At 42.1% G+C, this 22,763-nt stretch overlaps 1 protein-coding gene across 6 annotated transcripts in view; it reads left to right on the plus strand.

Annotated features, from left to right (window-relative positions):
- CRB1 (crumbs cell polarity complex component 1) overlaps positions 1–22,763 on the plus strand; it is a 213,046-nt gene that overhangs the window by 65,442 nt on the left and 124,841 nt on the right. For all 6 annotated transcript variants that reach the window (XM_054037261.1, XM_054037256.1, XM_054037257.1 and 3 more), the window contains exons 3-5: positions 12,571–12,766; positions 16,568–16,707; positions 18,616–18,798. In XM_054037261.1, coding sequence (XP_053893236.1) covers positions 12,571–12,766; positions 16,568–16,707; positions 18,616–18,798 — 519 coding nt within the window. The remainder of the gene's footprint in view (positions 1–12,570; positions 12,767–16,567; positions 16,708–18,615; positions 18,799–22,763) is intronic.

The raw sequence follows: 22,763 nt of genomic DNA on the forward strand, positions 1-22,763 counted from the left end.
CAGTTCCTCATTCTTCAAGCTGCTGTTGGTTAAGAGTGTTGGAGAGGCAGCTTACTCAGCCTTTGCTGGCATCTCAGAGTTAAGACTATTAACAATGGGCCCTCTTGATCAGATATTGCCCTGGTGTCATAGCACCTAAGTGTGGGTTAAGCGCCTTAAAACTATGATAGATGATTACATAGGTCTAAAAGGAAGATCACTGTGATAAAGCATCAAGCTAGAAGTTGTCTCTGAAGGACTAGGGGAAAATTTTTTACCTTGGAAGAAAAATAGATATTTAGAGCCAAACTTTCATCCTTCCATTTTGAACCTACAAAACAAAAATGTGCATTCATAGGGTCTACAAAATGCACATTCAGTGTCTGAACACACTTTTTTTTATATTTGCCATGTAGCTCCAGTGCCTGAATAATTTGGCTTTATGGTTAATGTTATTGAAAAACTAAAATCTATGATCTCCTTTATTATTTAATTGGATTTCGTTTGACATCTTAAAGACTACATGGAGTTAGATAAAGCCACAAGAAAAACCAAAACCAAAACCACTACTATTGGGTTCCAGCACAGCATTTTGAAGTAATGCCGTCACATTTTTCAGGAATGTGTCCCCTTAAATAATCAAGTGATTTTTTTTCTTATCATGTAATTCACTCTATGGGGAAGCACTTTCATGGTTCCAGGTCATTGCTTTAGTCGGCATTCTGATTGTGTGTAATAAACAGTCTCAGAGAATGCAGAACTCTGTTCTTGGATGGCATGGGGGGGAGGGTTAGCACTATCAAGCTTTTAAAGAGAAAAAAAAAGTTTTAGTGGCTAATCTGTAGTGAGGTTGGGGGGGGGGGAGAAGAACACTAGACAGTATAAAAAATTATAATAGTTGCTTCAAGCGATTCAAATGAATAAGAAATAAAAGATGTAGTTTAAAACCCCCATCCAAAAAACTCCACAAGGGAGAAGTCAGAAGGTAAAAGCAGATTTCTATTGCTGACACAGAATTCATTTGGAAGCCAGGCCTCAGTTAATATCCTTCATGTGCACAGAGAATGTTATTTGAAGGAAGCTTGTTGCCTTCCTGACACCCTGCTGCTACCAGTGGGTGTCTCAGCCCAGGCCAAGGGATGAGAAAACTACAGAACTAGGGGAAAGCTGAAGAGGAGGAAGAAGGAAAAAACCTATTAGCAAGCAGCATGGTTACTCTGAAATGATCAGACTTGACCCAGACCTCCTGTTGTACTCAGGAAGCTGTATTTGTTTAACCTGTGCTGTTAGCTCGATCCAGGGCTGGATCTATAGCAAAGGAGATCTGCTTGAAGCAAAGAGGATATGCTGGGGGAGGGGGGAGGAAGACAAAAAAAAGGGAGAGAAGTGAAAAATTAGAGCAACACAGATTGTTGGAGGAAGCGCACTCTGCTGGAGTCACTCCTTTCATCTCAGAGCTCTGCTGTTTCCCAGACTAAGTCTCTGCTCTCCCCAAACCCAGGGACTATCATTCTGATGGTATGTCTACGCTGCAATTAAAAACCTGTGACTGGCCCATGCCAGTGGGCTCAGGCTCACAGGGCTCAGGCTAAGGGGCTGTTTAATTGTGGTGTAGGCATTCAGGCTCAGGCTGCAGCCTAGCTCTTGGACCCTCTCCCCTTGCAATCAGTACAATAAAAGAGTTAAGAGGTGGAGGAAAGAGTTGGAAGCCAAGGAAGGAAAAGAGGTCTCATGTACAAAGCAAAAGAAATTGCACTGTTTTGATGTACAGCTCAGGCATGGCTTCCAGCAGCAATGAGGCGAATAATAATTCTATAAAAGGAGTAGTTGACTGTTCCTTCAGCACTAAACTACCAGCTTTTAAAGCCTCCTTAACCAAATGATTTATCAGAAGCCGTTTTTGTTATTTTCTGCACCTTGCTGTGAGTTGTGTTAAACGCATAAGCCAGAGGGATTATTGGATGAAAGCCCTGAGGTGTCCCCACTGTTAATAAAAATCCTCATTTACTCTGTCAGAGGATCTTGCCAACTGTTATTATCCTGGCCTGACACCATGAATCACAGTGGGAAGTCATCCAACCTCATCTCATTTCCCTAGGATGTTAAAGAGGTTATAACTTTTGATACATAGGTGGAGAATGCGCAGTAAATCTACAGCAGTAATGTTAACCAAAATGCTGGAGTTACTGGGTTTAGTTGCTACCAGTTTCATGGGCTATCACTGCTACTTTGTGTGATTGGTATGTTGCATGCAATTCCTAAAATAGCTGAGAAATCTCTCACAATTCTTACACAAATGGGAGAGGTTAGACTGTCTGAAGAGCTGAAGAATGGAAAATTTAGCATGAAATCTCTATTTTACTACGATAATGCACTGCATGTGTGAAATTATGTACAAGACATGTCATACAGCTGTTAAATAATGAAGCTCAATTGGTTTGTCAAACCTTTGCTGGATATGCTAGCAAAATGCAATATTTCTCCATTGTACTAAATTACACTTTCATTTCACTTAAGCAAACAGAGCATGGTATAAGAGTCTGCTCCTTGCTGATGGCCGGTCACAGTTATCTTCTTACTGCACACAGCTGAAACCAATCTCCTATTGCCAATAGGCAAACATTTAAGTGTAAATTATCAAATATGTATACTGCAGTTCCAAAAATAAATGCTATTCAGAGACAACGGAAAAGGCCATTTTGATTGCACTTGGCAACAGATAAAATAGATCTAATAGGCCAAATTCATCCTAGGTGCAATTCCATTTACTACAGTAGAATTATACGTGAGATGAATTTAACACAATGCGAGGATATTATTGCAAGCCCAAAACTAAGTCCTTACCTTCTTCACTCTGCCTTTTTGCACTGATGTAGTATTTCCAGCAGTAGTGGACATGCCATGCCAGTATTTAGAGTAGCTTTTTAAAACTCCATCCTCCTTCCCTGTTGTATCAGGGCATTGCAACTATGATGCACTAAGTTATCCACTTGTATTGATCTGTGATTGCACACATGTATTGACACTATGATTGCTAGCAAATATAGATATATGTGCAGTATGGATAATGACCAACTGCTCCAAAGACATAGAACTCCTCTGTTTGAGACAAGAGTTCTCTTAATTTTCAGTAGTACGAGAGGCAGGATCCACTTTTCAAGCCAGTCACTAGAAGGTAAGAGATTTACACAGGGAGATACGGTATGCTACAGGAGGGCTGACATAATCCATCCAGCACAGAGCAGTTGTACTCCTCCATACAAGTCAGTTTATAATGTCTGACCGTTCTTTCACCCCTGCCATGCTTGAGCAAAATGTAATTTAAAGACCAAAGTTTCTAAATGTGGGTGCCTGTTGTCAGGCACCTGGCTAAGTGACCTGATCCAGTTGGAGGTGCTGAGAATCTATACAGCTCCCACTGAAGTCAGAACGGGAGCACTCAGCACCTCTGAAAAAAAAAATCAGCTGATTTATGTACTTAAATAGGGACTTAGGTGCCTAACTCTGAGCATCCAGCTGTGATGCTTTATAAAGCCCCACTAAACATTTATCATCTTCCGTGCTCCCTCTCTCCTCACTGGGGCTGTGCATGCAGGTGAATATTTGTGTTCATTTTTTTAATTAGCTAAGAACAGGATTAATAATGGGCCTGGTTCTGCAGAGCATTTATGCATGTGATTAACTTAAAACATGTGAGCCATCCCAATCATTTCAGTGCACTTGAGTAGTCCGAATTGAAGTTAGGCACGGGCTTAAATGATTTGCTGGATCAAGGGCTGAATGTCTTTTCTTTTATGGGTTAGGCCTGTACAATATGAATGGAGGTTTCTGTTGGTGCGGTTTTATTTCAATTGTCTTTTAACTGCAATGCTGCCCTAAATACAGTAAAACAGGTACACACCTTTCCTTTCTTGTTCTTAAATATCATGCTTCTGGATGTCAGCCCCACAATGTATAGCATATCACGTTGGGTAGATACATTGAAGTGGGACAGGAGTTTCTTTCTGAAAGACCTGGTCACTGGAGTTAATGGACCAAAGGCATAACCCAATGTAGCAAACCCAATGTTCTTGTGTTAATCAGGCTGTCCTCTGGCCTGATATTTTAAATCTGGTTGAAGTGAGACTTTTGCACTAGTTTCATTTTGTCACATTGTTTCCACTGTTTGGAGCAAGCTGTTAATGAGCTCTGGCAGATTTATGATCACTAGACATAGTTCTGCAAACATTTTTTACAAGTTCAATTATTCATAGGGCAGCAACCATGGAGGAGTTCCTTGCTGTATCTGGATGAAATGAACATTACCACAAAACCTTAGGAGATCGTTCCAGTTGTAGGCCCTAATACTACACTCCTCACATACACAAAAATCAGTGGCTAATTGAAGCAATGAAGCCTCAGAATAGTGTTGTTTTGCATACATTGAAGACATGACCTATCATATTTTTAGAATATACTTCAACAACCTCTGATAATAACCCTAGTTATTTTATGTACCCGTATGTTTTTAAAGAACATTTTAAACCACCAGTGTAAGTATTTACTACTACAACTGTATTGAAAGATCCCATTTTCAAGGTTTATTCTGATTTATTATGATATCTCCAGCTGTAATACAGAATTTTACAAACGTGCTGCATTTGTTGTTGGCCTAAATAAGTCGGCAACCAAGTCATGCAGAGTTTAACACAAGCAGCCTAAAGGTTTGGGGAAAATACTCTTAATCAAAGTGTACATATCACTCAGTGTATCATGTACATGATCTGTAAATACATAGTTATTTACAACCAATTGAGAACCTCTCATTTTATTTAATTCAATTCAGTTTGTACCTATCCATTGTACTAGGTTCTGTACAGATATTACAAAACATTCTTTGTATCTATGGATAAACAGTATCAACAGGTTGCTTTCAGTTACCCCAGTATAAATCTGGAGTAACTCCAAAGAGTTAAGCCTGGATACATGTGGAATGATTGACAGCATAATTTGGCCAGATATGTCAATGTAGGCAATTTTAATTGTTAAATGATACAGAAACTAAAAATGTATGTTTCTACTCTGCAAAGTAACTGTAAAAATGCCAGCTTTTTTTACCCCACGAATTTTCAGACATAGCTCTTTACTTTAAATGAAGGAGGGGGAAGGAAATCACCTTTTATTGCTATTAATACTGCAGTAACACAGCTACAGGAGAATAACCTGGATGCCATGATCATCAGCATTATTAAACAAGTAAATATGATAAGTAATTGATTCAGACATGGAACCCCACAATGCTATTTCTGTAGGGCAACCTTTCAGATTATAACAGTGCTTTAAAATATACTATGGCCACTAGCTGGGAAATTCTCATTTACAAGCCAAACAGGATTCTTATATAGTCCAATAATTAAAAAAAAAACTACACATTTTAAGTATATGAAAATATTTTTCTCTGGACCTTATGCATCAAATGTGCAGAAATGGCTTCTAAAGTTACAGTCCACCATTTCTGATGCCAAGGTTTAAATTCTCAAATTGGGTAGTTTCACATAAACACTCAATGTGCATCTGCAAATACAGTTTACCCTTGTACTACTGAGTTTTGCATATGCAAGAGCTGGGAAATCAAATGTGCATGTTTAGTTTTAGAGGCTTATAAATATTTGCTTCTATATTGGAAGTCTGAGCATTGATTGACTAAGTGTTAGAAAGTTAGAAATAGAAATGTATTATAAGAAACATGACAGATTTAACCCAAGGTACATTATGTGGTGTCTAAATATAACAGCATGGTACCCAAGTGCCCCCTCCTGGCTGGGTGTGTCTACAGTCTTTAAACAGTCTCAGTCCTGGTATTGAGCCAGTAGTGGCCTACCCCCTACTCTAGGTGCCAGCCCAGGGACCCTAAGCATAGCAGCCACCCAGGGCCATGTCCCTTTAACTAAACTGCTTTCAGTTCCCTAGGCCGCTTCGCCAATGCTTCACCCTTACCTCAAAATGTGTCTATGTTCAGGCCCAGCAGCCAGCCAAGAGCCCTTTCTTACTGCTCTGGTCCCTGCCAGCACTGAGCTGTCCATAGTGCTACAGTTCCCTTTGGCCAGCCAGGAACACAAACTACACTCCTTTGACTCCAGCAAGTAACTGACTCTGGTCTTCACTGCTGCTTCTTTTATGCTAGCCTGCAACCCTCTGATTGGCTAGCCCCTTATAGTGTCACCTCCTGATTGGCTGCTTCCTGTGCAGTCTTTCTAGGCCTCTTGGAGGACTTAGCGCCACTGCTCCTTTTCTGGGACGGGTGTGGCAGGGCACTGTGGCCTCCAGCAGGGGACCTCTGGGCCTAGTCCACCCCACCACAATGAAAAAAACCCTTATTAAATGTCAGATGTTGACTATTAATACTGATGGAGGAATAGAACATCTTGGACATCCTGCCTTATACAATTTAGGAAACTGTATAAATAATAATAATAATCATTATCATCATCTGTGGAAAAGGGAGCTTTTGTGCCTTCCTGTAGTTGTGCAGAGCAGGGTCTCCATTTAAGTCAATGGGGGGGTCTATGTATGATAGGAATGCAAGATTAGGTAAATTAAGATTTAGTGCAGAGACTAAGGCTATGGGCAGGGTCAGCTCTAGGTTTTTTGCCGCCCCAAGCAAAAAAATTTTTGGCTTCCCCCCACCCCACCCGCACCCCCTGCCGCCCCAACCCTGGGCTCTCCCCCCACCCGACCCGCACCCCCTGTTGCTCCAACCCTGGGCTCTCCCCCCTCACCCGACCCGCACCTCCTGCCACCCCAACTCTGGGCTCTCCCCCCCACCCGACCTGCACCCCTTGTCATCCCAACTCTGGGCTCTCCCCCCCACCCCACCCCACCCGCACTTCCTGCCATCCCAGCGCTGGGCTCTCCTCCCCACCCCACCCGCACTCCCTGCCACCCCAGGCTTCCCCCCACCAGCGCTGACTCCGACCACTCCCCCCTCGCCTCCAGCCAGTCCAGCGCTGGCAGGGTTGGGGTAAGCAGCGGGGCTCCCAGGCCACGCCACAGCCCAGGGTCCCTCCAGCCGGGGCTCCCGCTTCCAGGACCAGCCAGGACCGGGGAGGACAGAGCCGGGGGACCACGCCGGCAGGGGGCTGAGGAGCCGGGGCAGGGCAGCCCCAGAGGGAGCGTAGCCCCGGAGAGCGGGACGCGGGCCCCGCACGGCAGCACCCTGCCCTCTGTGGCCCCGCTGCTGCTGCTCCTGGCCGCCCTGCTGCAGTCCCTGGATGGCTCGGGCTGCTTCACCCAGCCCCGGCTGCGGCACTGGGGAGCGGCCACCCTGTGGCACCTGCAGGCAGTTCTGTGTGCCCTGAGGGGCGGCCCCCAGCCTAAGTGTTCCGCGCTCGGAGCCCGCCCAGCCATAAGGTGCGGGCGCTGCTCCCTAACGCGAACTGGAACGGCCCGAGGGCGCCCACGGTGCAGGACGCGCTGCTGCTGCCAGGGCTGGCTCTAGGCTTTTGCCGCCCAAGTGCAAAAAAAAAAAAAAAAAAAGAGGCTGGCTGGAATGCTGCCCCTGAAAATGTGCCACCCCAAGCACCTGCTTGGTTTGCTGGTGCCTGGAGCCGGCCCTGGCTATGGGGCAGGTACAGCATCACATGATGCAGGCTTCTCAATCCCATCATTCTATGGGTGTCCTACTAGATTGCCAGCTGCTTTTCCACCAAAGTGTGTGGGGGGGGGAGGGGAGGGAGTGCGTGACAGGGAGTGTGTGTGCAGGGGGGGAAGAGACAGAAACAGAGTGTGTGTTGGGGGAGTATGTGTGAGAGTGGGGGGAGTGTGTATGTGAAAGAGACCGAGTGTGTGTTGGGGGAGAGTAAGTCTGTCACTCTAAATTCAGACAGATGCTGGAAGGAACCAGTCATGAGGCAGAAGAAGGGGGACACCCCCGACATCAGCCCCCACCTCTCTCCCTGGCTCTGCACAGCACAGCAGTCTCTCTCTCTCTCTCTCTCTCACACACACACACACACACACACACACGCCTGCCTGCCTGCCTGCCTGCTGCAGTGTTCCTAGTGCAGGGGAGAACAGGAGGATTCCACATTAATGATTTGGTCTTTGTTGCAGGAGCTGAGAGGCAAGCTCAGCTGTCAGAACATCCCAGAGCTTTGAAAGGGGAAGGGGCATGCCTGCAGGGCAGCTGAGTTCAAAAAAGTGAGCAGAGTGGTAATGGCAGGCATTGTGGGATACTAGGGGAGGCCAGTTATGGTGATATAACGAACGGCAGCATCTACACTGACACTTTGTCGCTTTAAGTTTGCCGTAAAAAGCTTTATGCCTCTTGTCAAGGTGGTTTTATTTTGTCTGAAACTGAAGAGTTTTGTCACCAAAAGTGGCATTGCACTGTGTCCACCTCCACTGTTTCGTTGCCAAAAGCTTCCTTTTGGTGACAAAACTCTGCAGTGTAGACAAGGCCTAAGTGGTGCGGATGCTATGTATTTCACTGATTCTTTTGGCAGACCTGGGCATGAGTCTGGAACCAAACTTTTCCAAGGTTTGGGTATGTTCAGATCTGGAATTTTGTATGTTCTACAACCTGGTTTTAAATCTGACCATTGATGGAGGCTATAGAAAGCTTTTCAAAGCTATCTTGGCAAACAGGGGACTATGACAAGACAGATCATTTGTCCAAGGACTATTTTTGGTTTTCTAATCAAGCTTCTAAAATGTCTGAATTACTCCTTAGTACACACAAAAAATAATGTTTTAAAATGCATTGTCTTTATATTGCAAATGTTGCCATCTCCTGACCCTACATTAATTTTTTCCCCTCTGTGCCTGGCGGCACTGTAACATTCTGGTCCTTTTCAGAATCATATCTCTAGCAACAATTTTTTTTCCCATGGGAGTTTCCCATCATATAAGAAATATTAATGAGCTCTCAAGTCATGATATAAGGCGTGCTGTTAGGGTTGATAATTACAAGCAGGATACTTGCTGAAAGTGATTTGATTCATATTGTATGTGCCTGTCTGTGGAGCTCTCAAATGCCACAAATTTGAATACAGTACAAAGACACTGCTATTTTGTCTGTGAGCAAATAGCAAGGAGATAAGCAGCTGAAGGTCAGAGCACTGCACTATTCTCACTGCTGCTTCCAGCAAGATGAATGCAGACAATACCTATCATAGCTAAAATGAAGCATACAGCCCTTCTGGAACTAAAGAAAAAAAAGCAGAAAGTAGATTTGTGGAGGGAATTAGAATTCTATGGGCAGTATTTGTATGATGTTTGCAGAGGCTATAAAACACAGTCTTGTCATAGCAGCACAGGCCTGGCTTCTGTTCTGGGCAGTGTCATGAACTTTTGGTGTGACCCTGGATAAAGCTTGAGTCATTCAGGCTGATAGGTTGCAATCCTGCTTGTATTGACTTTAATAGCGGAGGATCAGGCTGAGGCGGCATTTCAAGATCCTTGAGTAGGTGCTACCAAAGCCCTAGTGATTACTACTACCACTAGCTATTGAGTCAAATGTGATTTTGAAATGGACCTGAATAAAAGGAATTTATTTGTTTTGTAAAAATATTTGTGGTGAAACTTAGGTTTAACCGGGCATTGGGGTTAGTCAAATTCAGCACGAGTTCAAAGTTCAGCAAAAACAAAAGTCAACAAACTCTAATTCTCAGCAAGCAGAATAGTGCACATGGAAACTCAAAGGCTGGGACCATTCTGAGGGAAATCTCCTTCTATTGCTCTAGTCCTGGTCTTCGCAAGGGTGGGAGCACTGGAGTAGAAAGGCTGCTGGTGTTATCATCCCTATGTCACCAGAACTCACTTAGAGCTCCTACCCTTGCTAGCACCAGCAAAGTTGCAACAGTAGTTGAGCATGCGTAGGCGATTTCCCTGAAATCCTCAGTGCAGACAAGGTCAGAGCACTGTGCATCAGGAACAGAACCAAAACGACAAGGATGAACTCACCATCAGCTGGCTGAGTGCAGAGCCACAACAATTTATGAGGGTGAGCAATAGCCCAAATCCAGGTGTCTGCACCCTCTGTATCTTAGCATTGCCACAAAACAGGACTGAAGAGGCAAATGAAAGACAAACGGAACTCCAGTCACTGATGAGCAAAGAAGAGATTTGTTTTACCCCAGGCTGTTGTTTTAAATTCAAGCCCCTGCATAAGTAGGTAATGGGGAAGAGAGCCCAAGGCTGCATCTCTTGCAGAGGACAGCCATAGTGTGGCTGAAGAGCAGAGACCACACTCCATCCTAGTGCCTCTACTGGCATTGGCTGCCTGAAAGGGAGCAGGGCGAGGGAGGGGCAAGTGTGGAAGGTGGAGCACAGCACGCCCTCTCCAAGGGTGATGTAAGTGCTACACTGGTGTATGCTGCTGGAGAGTCCCCACGAGGATTCTTACCCCCGGGCACACATTGCATCTCCCTCCCAGGTGCCCATGCAGGCATCCAGGTCACAGTCTAACCCTAATTAAAGAAGGTGAGGTCAGCCGCATTAAATTAAGATGTAAGCAATATTCTCCCAGGGGTCAGTGAGAATGGAACATGGTTTCTGCTCTTGAGTCCTTATGCTCTACCTGCCCCCTTCTAGAACTCTAATGTATTGGGTGACACCGAATACCATGAATCAACAAGAACTCAGGTACCTAAAGGAGTTAGGTGACCAACTCCCACTGAATGCCAAAGGGAGTTGGGCACGTAAGTCTCCTAAGGCCCCTTTGAGAATCCCAGCCTCAATTCTCAAGCAACAAAACCCCCATTGGCTTCAGTTTTCAACAGATGAGCAGTGCACACAAGCAGCAAGAGAGAGAACTTTGGAATTATAGGTAGGTGATCCTATACATTAAGGGCATGATCCTGCTGCTACTGAAGTCAAAGGCACAAAATGCCCAATAATTTTAGTGGTTCAGAATCAGGGCCTACAAGCCCAATCCTACTCCTACTGAAATTAATAGAAGTTTAGCCTTCAGTTTAGATTTCAGTATTGTTATTATTGTGCTGTGGTGGTACCCAGATATCTTAATCAGGACCCCACTGTGCTAGTCACTGAACCCACAATTAATACAAAAAGACAAAGAGCATACAGTCAAATCATATGACAAGGGAGGTGGATCAAACAAGCGGTGAGGAAGGGAGAATGACAAGGTAACAGTAACACAGTTGTGTTGGGTATAAGCCCACGGCCTCAGCACACCAATTATCTAGCCTGGCAAAACTGTGGGAGCAGGAGCAGACTTCAAGTACTAAAACAGGCAAAGTTTGTAATTTGAAAATAAATGGCCTGGATCTTTATCTGGTGTAAATTGTCATAGTTCTGATTTGCACTGGCTCAATATCTGCCCCAAGGCTGTTGGGTTTTTATGTACCTGAAAAATGTGAGGAGGAGCCCTAATTTTTACGTGAAGATTCCATAGTCTGATTTAACAGATCTTAAAAGACATATCTACACCACAAGTAAAAGCATGTTGTGTTTAGGGACACCTTTTTCTAACACACATTTTATTTCTCATGTGGAATGGAGTCTGTCACTATGTTAGAATTAATAACACAGGTCTTGACCATGAAGGCTGGATTCTGAATGAGACCAAGCAAGACAGCAAATTGGATTTGAACTTTGACCTTCCTCACCCCCTGCAAAAACATATGCTTTCTCTGAATTACTGTTAGGAGCAAGAAAGCATTTCATTTTTCTGCAAACAAATGGAACACTTTGTAGATGTTGCTCTGGGTGCCAGATTTTCTTATTTTTATGCACTTTTAATTTAATTTTCTTAAATAATAAATATTATTTTTTCTGATGGTTTTAACCTGCCAACTGCAAGTGTTCTGCCAGCTACAATATCTCCACTGAATAAATGTGAGTTGTGAAATTTGGATGACATAATCACAGTTTTCAGTGGACTCTCTTGCCCTCCATTTAGCTAACAAGAAAGCAATGGTGCTAAAAAGATATTTTAGGAGAATTTCCTGCTCAAAAGAAAAACATTACTTAGCAAATAATACCAGCATCCCTTGGAACAGATAGAAGAGACTTTTTTTTTTTTTAACCTGCATGGTATCTTGAATATGGGTAAACATACTTCAGAGTTGAGGTAACTTTACAGAACATCCCAGAGGGGCTGTTACAATACTGTATTGTAACAGCCCTTCAGTTGTCAACAAGATATCTCACACACTAGCATATTTATGAATTGCAAAGGGCAATGACCAACACAATGAGACAATCTTCCAATTAATTCAACTAACTGTAAGGCCTACCAGTATTGACAGAGTCCCTTTAAGTGACTAGTTCCTCACAGATGCTATTAAATACAAATGTAATTGTAACATGGTGTAAGTAATCTGAAAATTAAAGGGTTTGGTTTCCATGTGAATACTTAGATAATAAGATGTGATTGTAATTATTCCTTGTGAATGAAAGCTGTTCTGTTCTGTCTTCTGTAAATTTCCCCAAATCTGCAAAAATGTAACCTGCAATACCTACTGAAGAGGCAAATTATTTTCTAAAAGAGATACTTGCTTGAAGAAAGCTTACATAAATATGACATTTAAAGTGTTCCCAGAGAAAATGTGAAGAATTAACACTTTGCTAAACTTTTTTTTTTTAAAGGTATAAACTGTGAGCTGGAAATTGACGAGTGTTTGTCACAGCCTTGTCTAAATGGTGCAACCTGTCATGATACTTTGGGTAGCTATTTCTGTTCCTGTGCACTTGGATTCCTAGGTGAACTCTGTGAAATCAACATTGATGAGTGTGCCAGTCAGCCATGCCTCAATGGAGGGCAGTGTATAGATGATGTCAATAGGTATGTATCCTAGATATAGGGTAACTTATTCACAAGAAGGACAGATGCTCGTTAACTTGAACACTAATAGGTTGAAATAACATCTGGTTAATTGAGTTGTCAAATTGTTGATTTCGTTTACTAAAAAAGAGGACCCAATCCTGCACTGACTTGAGTGCAAGTTTGGGTGCATTAAGAAATGCAAGATTGGGCCCAGAGCTGGGAAACCAATGGGAGTCTGCTGCAAAGACTGATTGTTAGGTGGACTCCTCACATTTGTAACTTTACAAAGTGCTGTTTAGTCAGCTCTGCACAACTATTATTTAAAGGTGAATTCTGAACCATTTTGATAAAACAAATCTTGAAAATCATATTAATCTGTCAAAACTTCAGTTTCTTAATCAAGATGAGGAAGTTACAAAATATAACATGTTGGCATTGTTCAACTGTCCACTTTGAAAGAATAGAAACATTAAAGAAAAGTGAAAGACAGGGTAATAGTAACCATAGTAATAGACATCACTAGGAAATGTGTAAGACATTTTACAGATACATAAGGCAACAGATCCCTGACCCAAAGAGCCTACAATCTGTGTAGATAAAGGACAGGAAAAAAAGAAGGAAAAGGGACGGACTTACAAGCAAGTTCCTTTTGCCAAAATTAAGTGATCCTACAAGGAGATCCAAGTGCAACCCAGGCAGGCCAAAAACCAGGTCTTGGCTCTTTGATGATAGCATTACATACTGTACATGTGATTCCAAAAGAGGGGAAGCTATGCAAAAGTAAAATCTATATTATAGAAGTTAGGCTGGAAACGATCAGTTAGTTCAGCTAAGTAATTCCTCTATCAGTACTGGATTGTTCCCTACCGTGTGAATTCCAGTTCTTAAGGGGCTATTTTGAAGGTACCAGTTATAAAGAAATCCATCGGAAAAGCCATGTCATCAAGAGCCTGGGCTTGACTTTAATTCACAAGAGGAGAAAGATCATGTTCCAGCAATGAACTTTTGCACCATATTGCAACATTACGCTAACCTTGTAGAATTCCCTTTCTGTAGTACTGAATGACTCTGAGCAATACAAAGCAATTCTCAATTTTCCAGTGCAGTGCAAGCATAGGGGAGTGAGAGAAAGAGGAGAAAGAGGTCACCTGGCATCTGACACCTGCTCGGCAGAGTCATTTGAAAGCCTGAGATCTTTTGAGGGCACACACATATTGTGCGCAGCAATAATGCTCATTCTAGCCAGACCAAATCACACTCATTTACCTACTGGAGACCAAAACTGTGGCACATGTAGGAACGCTTTGAAGTGACTGATTATACTACAGTGTTTCTGGAGGTCAATTTGGTTCTCATAATGAAAAAGAATCTGCACACTAATTACATTAAAAAGGGGCTTGGACAGCAGAGCACATTTGAAATATGAAGGTAGTGAGCCAGTCCTTTTCTGCCATCCCTCCTCTTATTAAGATGTTTGAGTTAGAAGAAAGCTTTTATTCTTCACATCCTCATTTCTCCTTTCTACCTCATCCTGCAGTGAAGTTATAATCCTTTGATGGGACAGTCTACTGCTGCGAACATGACTGTGAAGTCACAGATTCAGCATTATGAGCTATTTATTCAAACACTAGGCCAAATTCTTCCCTCATCTTCAGTCTTGAAGCCCTGTTGCCTTCAATGAGGTTACATGGGTGTAACATAGGGCAGAACTTGACACACTGGGCCCAACCCTCTTCTGAAACCAGTTTTACATTTTACATTGACATCAGTAGAGTGCTGATTTACACTGGTACCTAACCTGCACCCACAAAATACCAATATGTGCACACACAAAGTATAATTGTGTGTGCTCAAAGGACCTGATCCAAAGCCCACTGAAGCCAATGGAAACACTTTCAGAGGGATTTGGGTCAGGCGTAAAACAAGCACTGCTCTGGACAAGTAGCTATTTTGCACATTGTGAGATCTGACGTAAAGTGCCCCCAGAAAAATCGGTTAAGGGAACACAGGGATTTCTCTTAGAAGCGTATACCAATGAAATCACAGCCCGGGCACTAGGAGGTATGGGTGGGGAATTTAGAGCCTCACTGGGCTTTCTACCTACCCTGCCCTCTTTTTTATTAATTATGCAAACCACATCCTCTATACAAGTTAACCTCAAGGATCCCCTAGCAAATCATTGCAATGTGTAACAATTGAGTGTACATGAGAAATGGGTAGATATGGCAGTGCAAGCAATGCTATTTGAAAATTCACTGTGACATCATTTCTGGGTCAAGGGAGAAGAGAAGATGGGCTAAAGGGGGATGAATCCCTTCTCCAAATACAGATCGTCACCAAGCAGAAAATGTATCAAGGAAACATATGGAAAACTAACAAAAGAAATGACATTTTTCTGTTCTGAGAATACTTTTAAGAGTTCCTCTCAGGCTGAAAATTATGTAATTGATCAGAGAAGTCCTTCTCCCCACATTTGACTTCCAAAATTCCATACACACTGGACCAAATTCATCTGTGGTCTAAGTCCACATAACCATTGGTTTTAGCGGTGTCACACACACGGTATGAATGAATTTTCCCCATTGTGAATTTTTTTCCTACCATCCAAAGAAATACTGTAGAATGTTAATATTACAGTAGAAATATCACATTATGCTCTGGTGTTCAACAGCATTACTTGCTTCTCCAGAATAAGGCTTTGGAGGTAAACCCTGACATCACAAAACAAGTGTAGTCTTTTTATCTCAAGGCTAGAGATGTCATGTTCAGTCAGAAATCTTCATGGTTTTAATTGCACAAAAGCCAATGGATTTTTTTTCAAAATAAAGGAAATCTAATATAGTAGCTGAATTAATTTACTTTCTGATGACATACACAGATCCCCTGTTCTTACTAGATAAAGATGAAATGCAAATCACCCCAAAAAGCATATTATAACTCAGCCATTTTGCAGAGGCCTGTCTTTTTGTATGACATGTGTTGCATTAGGTGTTTACTTGGATCATGCCAGAAACATAGGAGGTATGACATATCATGGTGCGATTACAAGATACTGTGTAATGTGACACAGTTGGCACTTCTGAAATCAGCACAATGGATTAAAAAGCAGTCACTATTGATTGCCTGCAGATAGTTCACTACTGCACATATTCACATCTCATCTTCATGCACAAGCTACTTTATTTCTGAATGGAAAACAATAGCACTGCTGCTAAGTTAAAGAGATATTAGTATTATTTCTCTTACAATATCACACAGAGGCCTTATTGTGCTAGCTCTACACATTGTAAGAAGCAGTCCCTGCCCTGAAGAGCTTACTGCTTAAATAGACCAGGCAGACACAGGTCAGTATAAGAAAGGAAGTATTATTATCTACATTTTATAAATGGGGAACTGAGGCACCAAGACTTGCCCAAGTTTACACAGGAAGTCTGTGGTAAATCCAAGGATTGAACCCAGATCTCCTGAATCCCAGTCTAGTTTTTTAGCCAGAAGACCCAAGGCTGGGAAAACAACCCTGGTTGAAAGTGTTATGAGTGTGTCAGTTAGGCTTGCAAGGCACTGTGCTTTTACATAATAATAAGTACTATTATTATTTATTTCACATGGTGCCCACAATGTTCTAGGTGCAAACACAAGAGGAGGCACAGTCCCTGCTCTGATCTTTCAACTTTAAAAAAGTTTTCATTTTAAATGGGTCATCTCAGCACAGGATGCTATAGAGAATGTTTCCACTGTAAAAGCACTTCAGTCCAAAGATATATATGAATCATCATAATGGCTTCTAGTTGGACTCAGTGTCAACCTTTTGTATTGTAGGTATAGCTGCAACTGTACCAGTAGTGGATTTATGGGCCTGCACTGTGAAATCTTAATTCCTTTATGCCAGTCACAACCATGCCACAATAATGCTACCTGTGAGGACAGCGCTGAGAATTATACATGCCACTGTTGGCCAGGTAAGCTCTGCATTCCCTTACAAGCATTCTCCTTTCCTTTAAAGTAGAAATGTCCACACTACTCTACAGATACAAGAAAACACATACCTACATACATTTAAAAATATTGTATGTGACCAGCCTTGGAAAGGGTTCATGGGACAGAACCTTAGTATAGCTCCATTGGCTCCAATGGAACTCTTGACAGTTTACCCCAGCTAAGGACAGATGACCCCATATGAGGTCAAAATGAACAAAATACAAAGTATTATTAAGTCAACTCATTAGCACAGTTGGAACTATAATCTGGGGTTTACTTCCTAATCGCATGCTTAATTCATCAGCCCATGGAACATGGGAACTCTTGCTGCTGCCGCCAGGTTTTTAGTCTTCACAAAAGGGACTTTTCGATTGAAATGAGAACCCTGGTGCTCCCACACAACATGTTGAATGCTCCAGCTGGAAATAAATTGAGCTATAAGTGGATTTTGGAAACCAACCTCCTGTGGCCCTCTGAGTGCAGGTCCTTACAAGTTAGAACAAGGGTCAACACACAAGGCGCAATTTCAGAGTCTTGTGCTCCTTCATGCAGCCATGTCCCGCTAAACTGAGGAACTGCTTCAGAGTCAGTTGTTTGAGAAAATGCTCCTGCATCCCCAGACAGGATGCAGACACTATAGTTTCCAGAGAGACCCATTATGATTAGTCTGTAAGCTGGTAGATTGTTTTCCTGCTTACTATACTGTAGTGGGAGCTCAGATAAGGTGATTGTTGCATTAGAAATGCATCGATTTGACAGAAGTCTTAGAATTATGCAAGAGTCTCAGGAATAACAAGTCTTTGCAATTCTATAGCACCTTCCATTCAAGAAGCTAAAATCACTTTAAAACATTAGTTTATTTGGCCTCCCTACACTCCTGTGAAGCTTGCAGTCAAGCCAAGAACGTTTCCTGATTCCCAGCCCTTTGCCTTAATCACAAGACTACCATCTGTCTTTTATATGCCCTGCTATTTTTGAAATGTGTGTACAATTGAACTGGCATTGAAGTAAAGCTGAGGGTTCTTACTTTTCTCCCTTCCTTGAGAGCTGTAGAATCTGAGTGGTTTCTTTCTAATCCAGCTGCAACTGCTACTTGCTTATTACCAAGGTGTAAATGATGTATTTGGAAAAACTGAACGAATAAAACAGAAAAAAGCAATGGTTGGAAAAGGCCAGCTGCTTCCAAGTAAGGCTCCTCTTGGGCAAAGAATACTAACTGAACAAACAGGCACGTAAAAACTGAGAAAAGCTTGGAATAGAAATGGACAACACTTAAAGGTTTGCTGGAAGCTAATCACCTCAAAGTATGGATGCTTATTGTAAACATTTATAACCTTTTGGGTTTGCAAAACTTGGCAAAAAATGTTATAAGAATCATCTCTTTCTCCTTAGTTTATCAGTACTTCCTGCTTCTAGTTAGTACCATGAAAATGTCACCTGTTGCTGCGGATTTTTGGAACCATAAAACAGCAGCAGAAAGAAACCAGTTAAAACAGAAAACATAAAAAGGCTTAACTGCACCTTTTGAACCTCATAGGGCATTCAGATCCATGGTTCCAGTTTGACACATTGTAAAGTTTGTATCCAGATTTATCCGTAGTTTATGGTGCTCAATATTTTCAAATCCAGAATGTTGGTTCTGACTACTCTCTACCGTCACACTGGCCATGGAGATTGTTTGACAATGACACATTCTTGTTGTGGAATTAAGGGAAAATAAAGGAAGACTAATATTCTCTTAGGTATTTGTTATGAGACTACAATTTTGGAAGCAATCTTTTCTCCTGGAGAACTGAGACTTTTTACAACACATCTTAAGTGGCTTACTTATCCAGGGAGACTCATATGTTTTTCAAGACTGAGTCAAACACCTGATTTCTGTTCCACAGGTTATGAAGGTTCCTATTGTGAGATTGATGTAAATGAATGCAGCAGTAATCCGTGCTTCTACGAGAGTGAATGTGTGGAGCGGTCCTGGACAGCTTGGTATGGACGTATTCTAGAACTGCCAGCAGATTTCAGCTACAACAGAGCATCGGGTTATGTGTGTAATTGTCGGCCAGGATTCACAGGTAAGCCGGTTGGGAAAAACTGAAGATATAATCTGTTACAGTATCCTATGGCTTAAATATAGTTACATGTTGTATAGGTGACATAGTGCAAAGGGTCCCCCTTGTGGTCATAGTAAATATGTATTTTTAGCAGAAATATTGAGGGCAAGGCTCCCAAGTCTACAAGATAAAAAAAAAAAAAACTGCCACACACTTCAATGACAAAGCTACTTAAGAAAAGCAACAGGCTACTTAATTTAAATGAATGGGTAATTACAGAGGGACTACTAATTTATTAAAAAAAGAGTTGTGAGGGTAGCAAGTTACCAGGAGTTGTTAAATTTGACAACCAAACCAATCCCTGAGCAAGGAGACAGAAAGAGAGACTTTGTGCCCTCTGCATTTTTGTGCTTGGAACACTGTTGCTCTTATTGCATTTGTTTGAATTTTACTAAAAATTCCTTTTGGTTGGGACTTCTTTTCTCATCCATTTGAGGATAACTGTGCACACTTATAACATTCCACAATGGGCAATGAGTATTAACAATGATGACGCATATTTGTAAATCAGACATGAAGTAAGAACTTGACAAGTTTACAATTCCTCTCTCAATCTCTGCAATTCTAATGCACTCCATATTATATCGGTGGTAACCCTCCTCACAATGACCCAAATGCAACTCTGTTGACACATCTGTCATGTAAGGCACTGGTGAGCTTCTACATCTTAAATGAAAATTAACTTCAAAGGAGTTTGTATGTCCAAAAAAAATCTTTTAGTGATAATCATAATTCTATAATAGAAAGGTAGGTCAGTCCTGAGTTTCGTGTTCAGTTATCTAATGTATTAATCCTTTAAAAAAGTCCAGTAGTGTAAGGCTCTGGATCTACAGTCTGGCCCTGTCAACTCCACTCTCCTATTCCCCAAGAAAAAAGAATGAGTCTTTAAAAATAGAAAGGATACATTTTACCTGTCTTCAATTTGACATTCCGTTCACCTCATGAGTGGTTTATAAAATCTGCCATGTCCTCCAGTGGGTAGCACGACTGACCTCTCTGACTCAGCAGGTACAGAAAATGATTTTTCTTCTGCAATTCTCTCCCTCTGTCTGTCTCTCTGGATTTTGGATGAATTTCCACAGAGTGGCCATGGGACTCTAAATGATTCTGCTCCATTCTTTCCCCTTAACTATCCTTCCCTCTCCATTGCACTTTGTTCTGTCTGAGGCGTCCATCCCTCCCCCTGTATATTCAGCACCATCACTCTCCTCCCAATCCCTCCTCTCTCACCTTGCATCCATCCCCACCTTGCATCCCTCAGCTCTCTGTTCCTCCCCTATTAGCCTACTTTAAAAATTCACATGCTGTTCAATATGGCTTCCATTATTGCTCTTTGGTTTAACCTTCATCCCTCCCTTCCCTACCACTGTCTTTTGCCTGTTCCCTTCATGTGTCAGGTTTGCCTGATTGAGGCTCTGATTTTGCCGTTACTCACTCTTACTCCCTGGGTAGTCCCACAAAAGTCAATGGGTCTACTTACAGGGTCAGATACTGCTCAGAATGAAGAAGAATCCAGCCCTTACATCAGAAACTTTCTAGGGATGGGACAGTGTATTTTGTATTCTCTGTAAAGTCTGGCATTATGTGAATGTTTATTAACAATAAATAATAATAGCTGCTGCTATCTGCTCTCTGGTCTAGATGAAATTAGTGCTTGGCAGATACTCTCTACCCTACAAAAGCCTTGAGCAAATGCTAAGTCTATTGCACGGCTGTATAATTCCTATGTGAGTATATGCAATATGGGCACATGGAATATAACATATTTTTAATAATTAGGATCCTAAATGACTTTTGAAAGTCCTCGCTAAAGTGTTTATATTTATGTAGCCATCCTGTAGACTGTACCATGGGGGCAAAAAAGCAAGTCAGAATGAACAGCATCACTGTTTGCACTCAGTGTGACATGTGACTAGCTAGACACAGGAAGAAGGTCTGTGTAATAAGAATAGTTGCAGAAGCTGCTGCTGAAGAACCATTCAGCAGCCACATGTTGTGCGAGGCAGTGGCAAAACAGGTTTATTCTCGTTACTCAGGACAGTTCAGCTGCAGCATCTGGTTCTCAAAGTGGTCCAACTTTTAGCCACTTTCTTAGCTGGGTTGGCCAAGGTACAAGGAGGTCAAGTGTCTTGCTTCAAGTCACACGGTAAGACAGCTGTTCTGCTGCAACTGGATCCTAGGATCCCCTGGGCATCCAGTGCTTTGCTCTAACTAGAGAAAACTGTCTGCTGGAGTTAGAGATAATGCAGTGAGACTGATTTGCAGAGGAATAAAATCTGAGTTAGTGCTGATGAATGTGGTGCCCTTAGGTGCAGTGCTAGTAACCGCCCCAATTCCTTTCAGTAGACCGCAGTCTTTTATAAGTGTGTGTGTACATACCCACAGACACTATAGTCAGAGGCAGCATCTACATTCTGAAAATGAACGGACTCAAAATCTGCCTCAGCTGCTTAGTATGTCAAAAATGCTGATGCTAAAATCTCCATGAGACTAGAATGGAAACATTCACTTCTAGTGGTGGTAAATCATTTCTCCAATTAGAGCCAGGCACCCAGGCTTTCAAATAATAAATCACACTGTTCTGTGGGAATTAAGGAAAATGGGGGTTGATCAAGGTCTCTAGCAGTTGCACTGCTCAGTCTGGAGATAAATCCATAATGAATTTCACACACGGCAACATATTGGCTGCTGGTTTGTGTATGTGTATATAAATATATGGAGAACTGTCTTCTACTGTATGGAATGTCAGATGCTGTCATCTGCTTATCAGTTTCATTAACTGGCTAAGCTAAGTTGCTTTGGCTTGCTTGTTAAAGGTCTGTGTTTTTGGAGCTGAAGATCTTGAGTTCTTCTGACCTTAACACCCAAAGATCCATGTATGTTTAAGTACACTGTATGCAGCCACAGATTGTTATCAAGGCAAAGGATTAGTAGAACAAAGCTTGTTCTCTTTAATAAATAATCTTATACATTTTATTATAGTGGAATGTAAATTAAACTTGTGAATTCAAACAGCCAAAAAAACCCACAACACATAGTAGAGCCAAATTTTGCCCTTGAATATATGGGACTAGCAGCGAGGGTCAATCATTAGCTGGAGTAAATTGGAATAACTTCAGCAGAGCTACACTGATTTACCCCAGCCGAAGATCTGGTCCCCATTCTTCTATTGGGGCACAGCACAGTTTCACCATCCTTTGCTGCAATAAGTCACGCACACAGCAGTGAACATTTACTGTCCGTGGAGGAGCGGAGAGAAACAGCACCCTATGTTCTGTGAGACTACCTAAGGGAGTCTTCCCATTGACTTCAATGGCCTTTGGATCAGGCACTGATTTTGTAAACGCTTCCGATATATACCTTTGAAATACCATAGCTAGATGTATAAGGTTAAAAGTAAGTGCTGTAACTCAGTGGAAAACTGAGAATCTCTCCTTTTTGAAGGTATGAAATTCCATTTTCTAGCCCAATGGGTTAGAAGATAATGAACTTACTGCAGGGCAGAATATTGCCCATCTTAGACCTCATGACATCTGTAGGGAAGGTAAAGAAAGAAACAGTCTCTGGCCGTATTGACTTTTTGATGGTGGTTGATTGGGTGAAATGGGTCTCAATTGTACAATTAAAATTTTGTGCATGGACACTCCTACCCCAAGAGTTGGAGAGGAGAAAAATCCCCCCCCCCCCATATTTGGATGACTTGAAGCCAGCTAAACAGATCTGAATCTAAAATGCAGCAAAAAGATTTGCTTCTCAGCTAAAAAGAAGTCTGGGGAAAAATCCCCAAGGAGGATTTTTTGAGGGAGTTGAAAGTGATTGAAAATAGAAGCTTAAGGCCCTAGGGAGGAGCAAAGCCCCCTAAAGAAGCTGCAAGGTGCCAAGTAGCTCCTAAAAAGTGCTGAGATCATCAGCTCTCTTTTAAGCCA

The sequence above is a fragment of the Malaclemys terrapin genome, chromosome 8, assembly GCF_027887155.1.
Source record: "Malaclemys terrapin pileata isolate rMalTer1 chromosome 8, rMalTer1.hap1, whole genome shotgun sequence".
Classification (NCBI taxonomy): domain Eukaryota; kingdom Metazoa; phylum Chordata; order Testudines; family Emydidae; genus Malaclemys; species Malaclemys terrapin.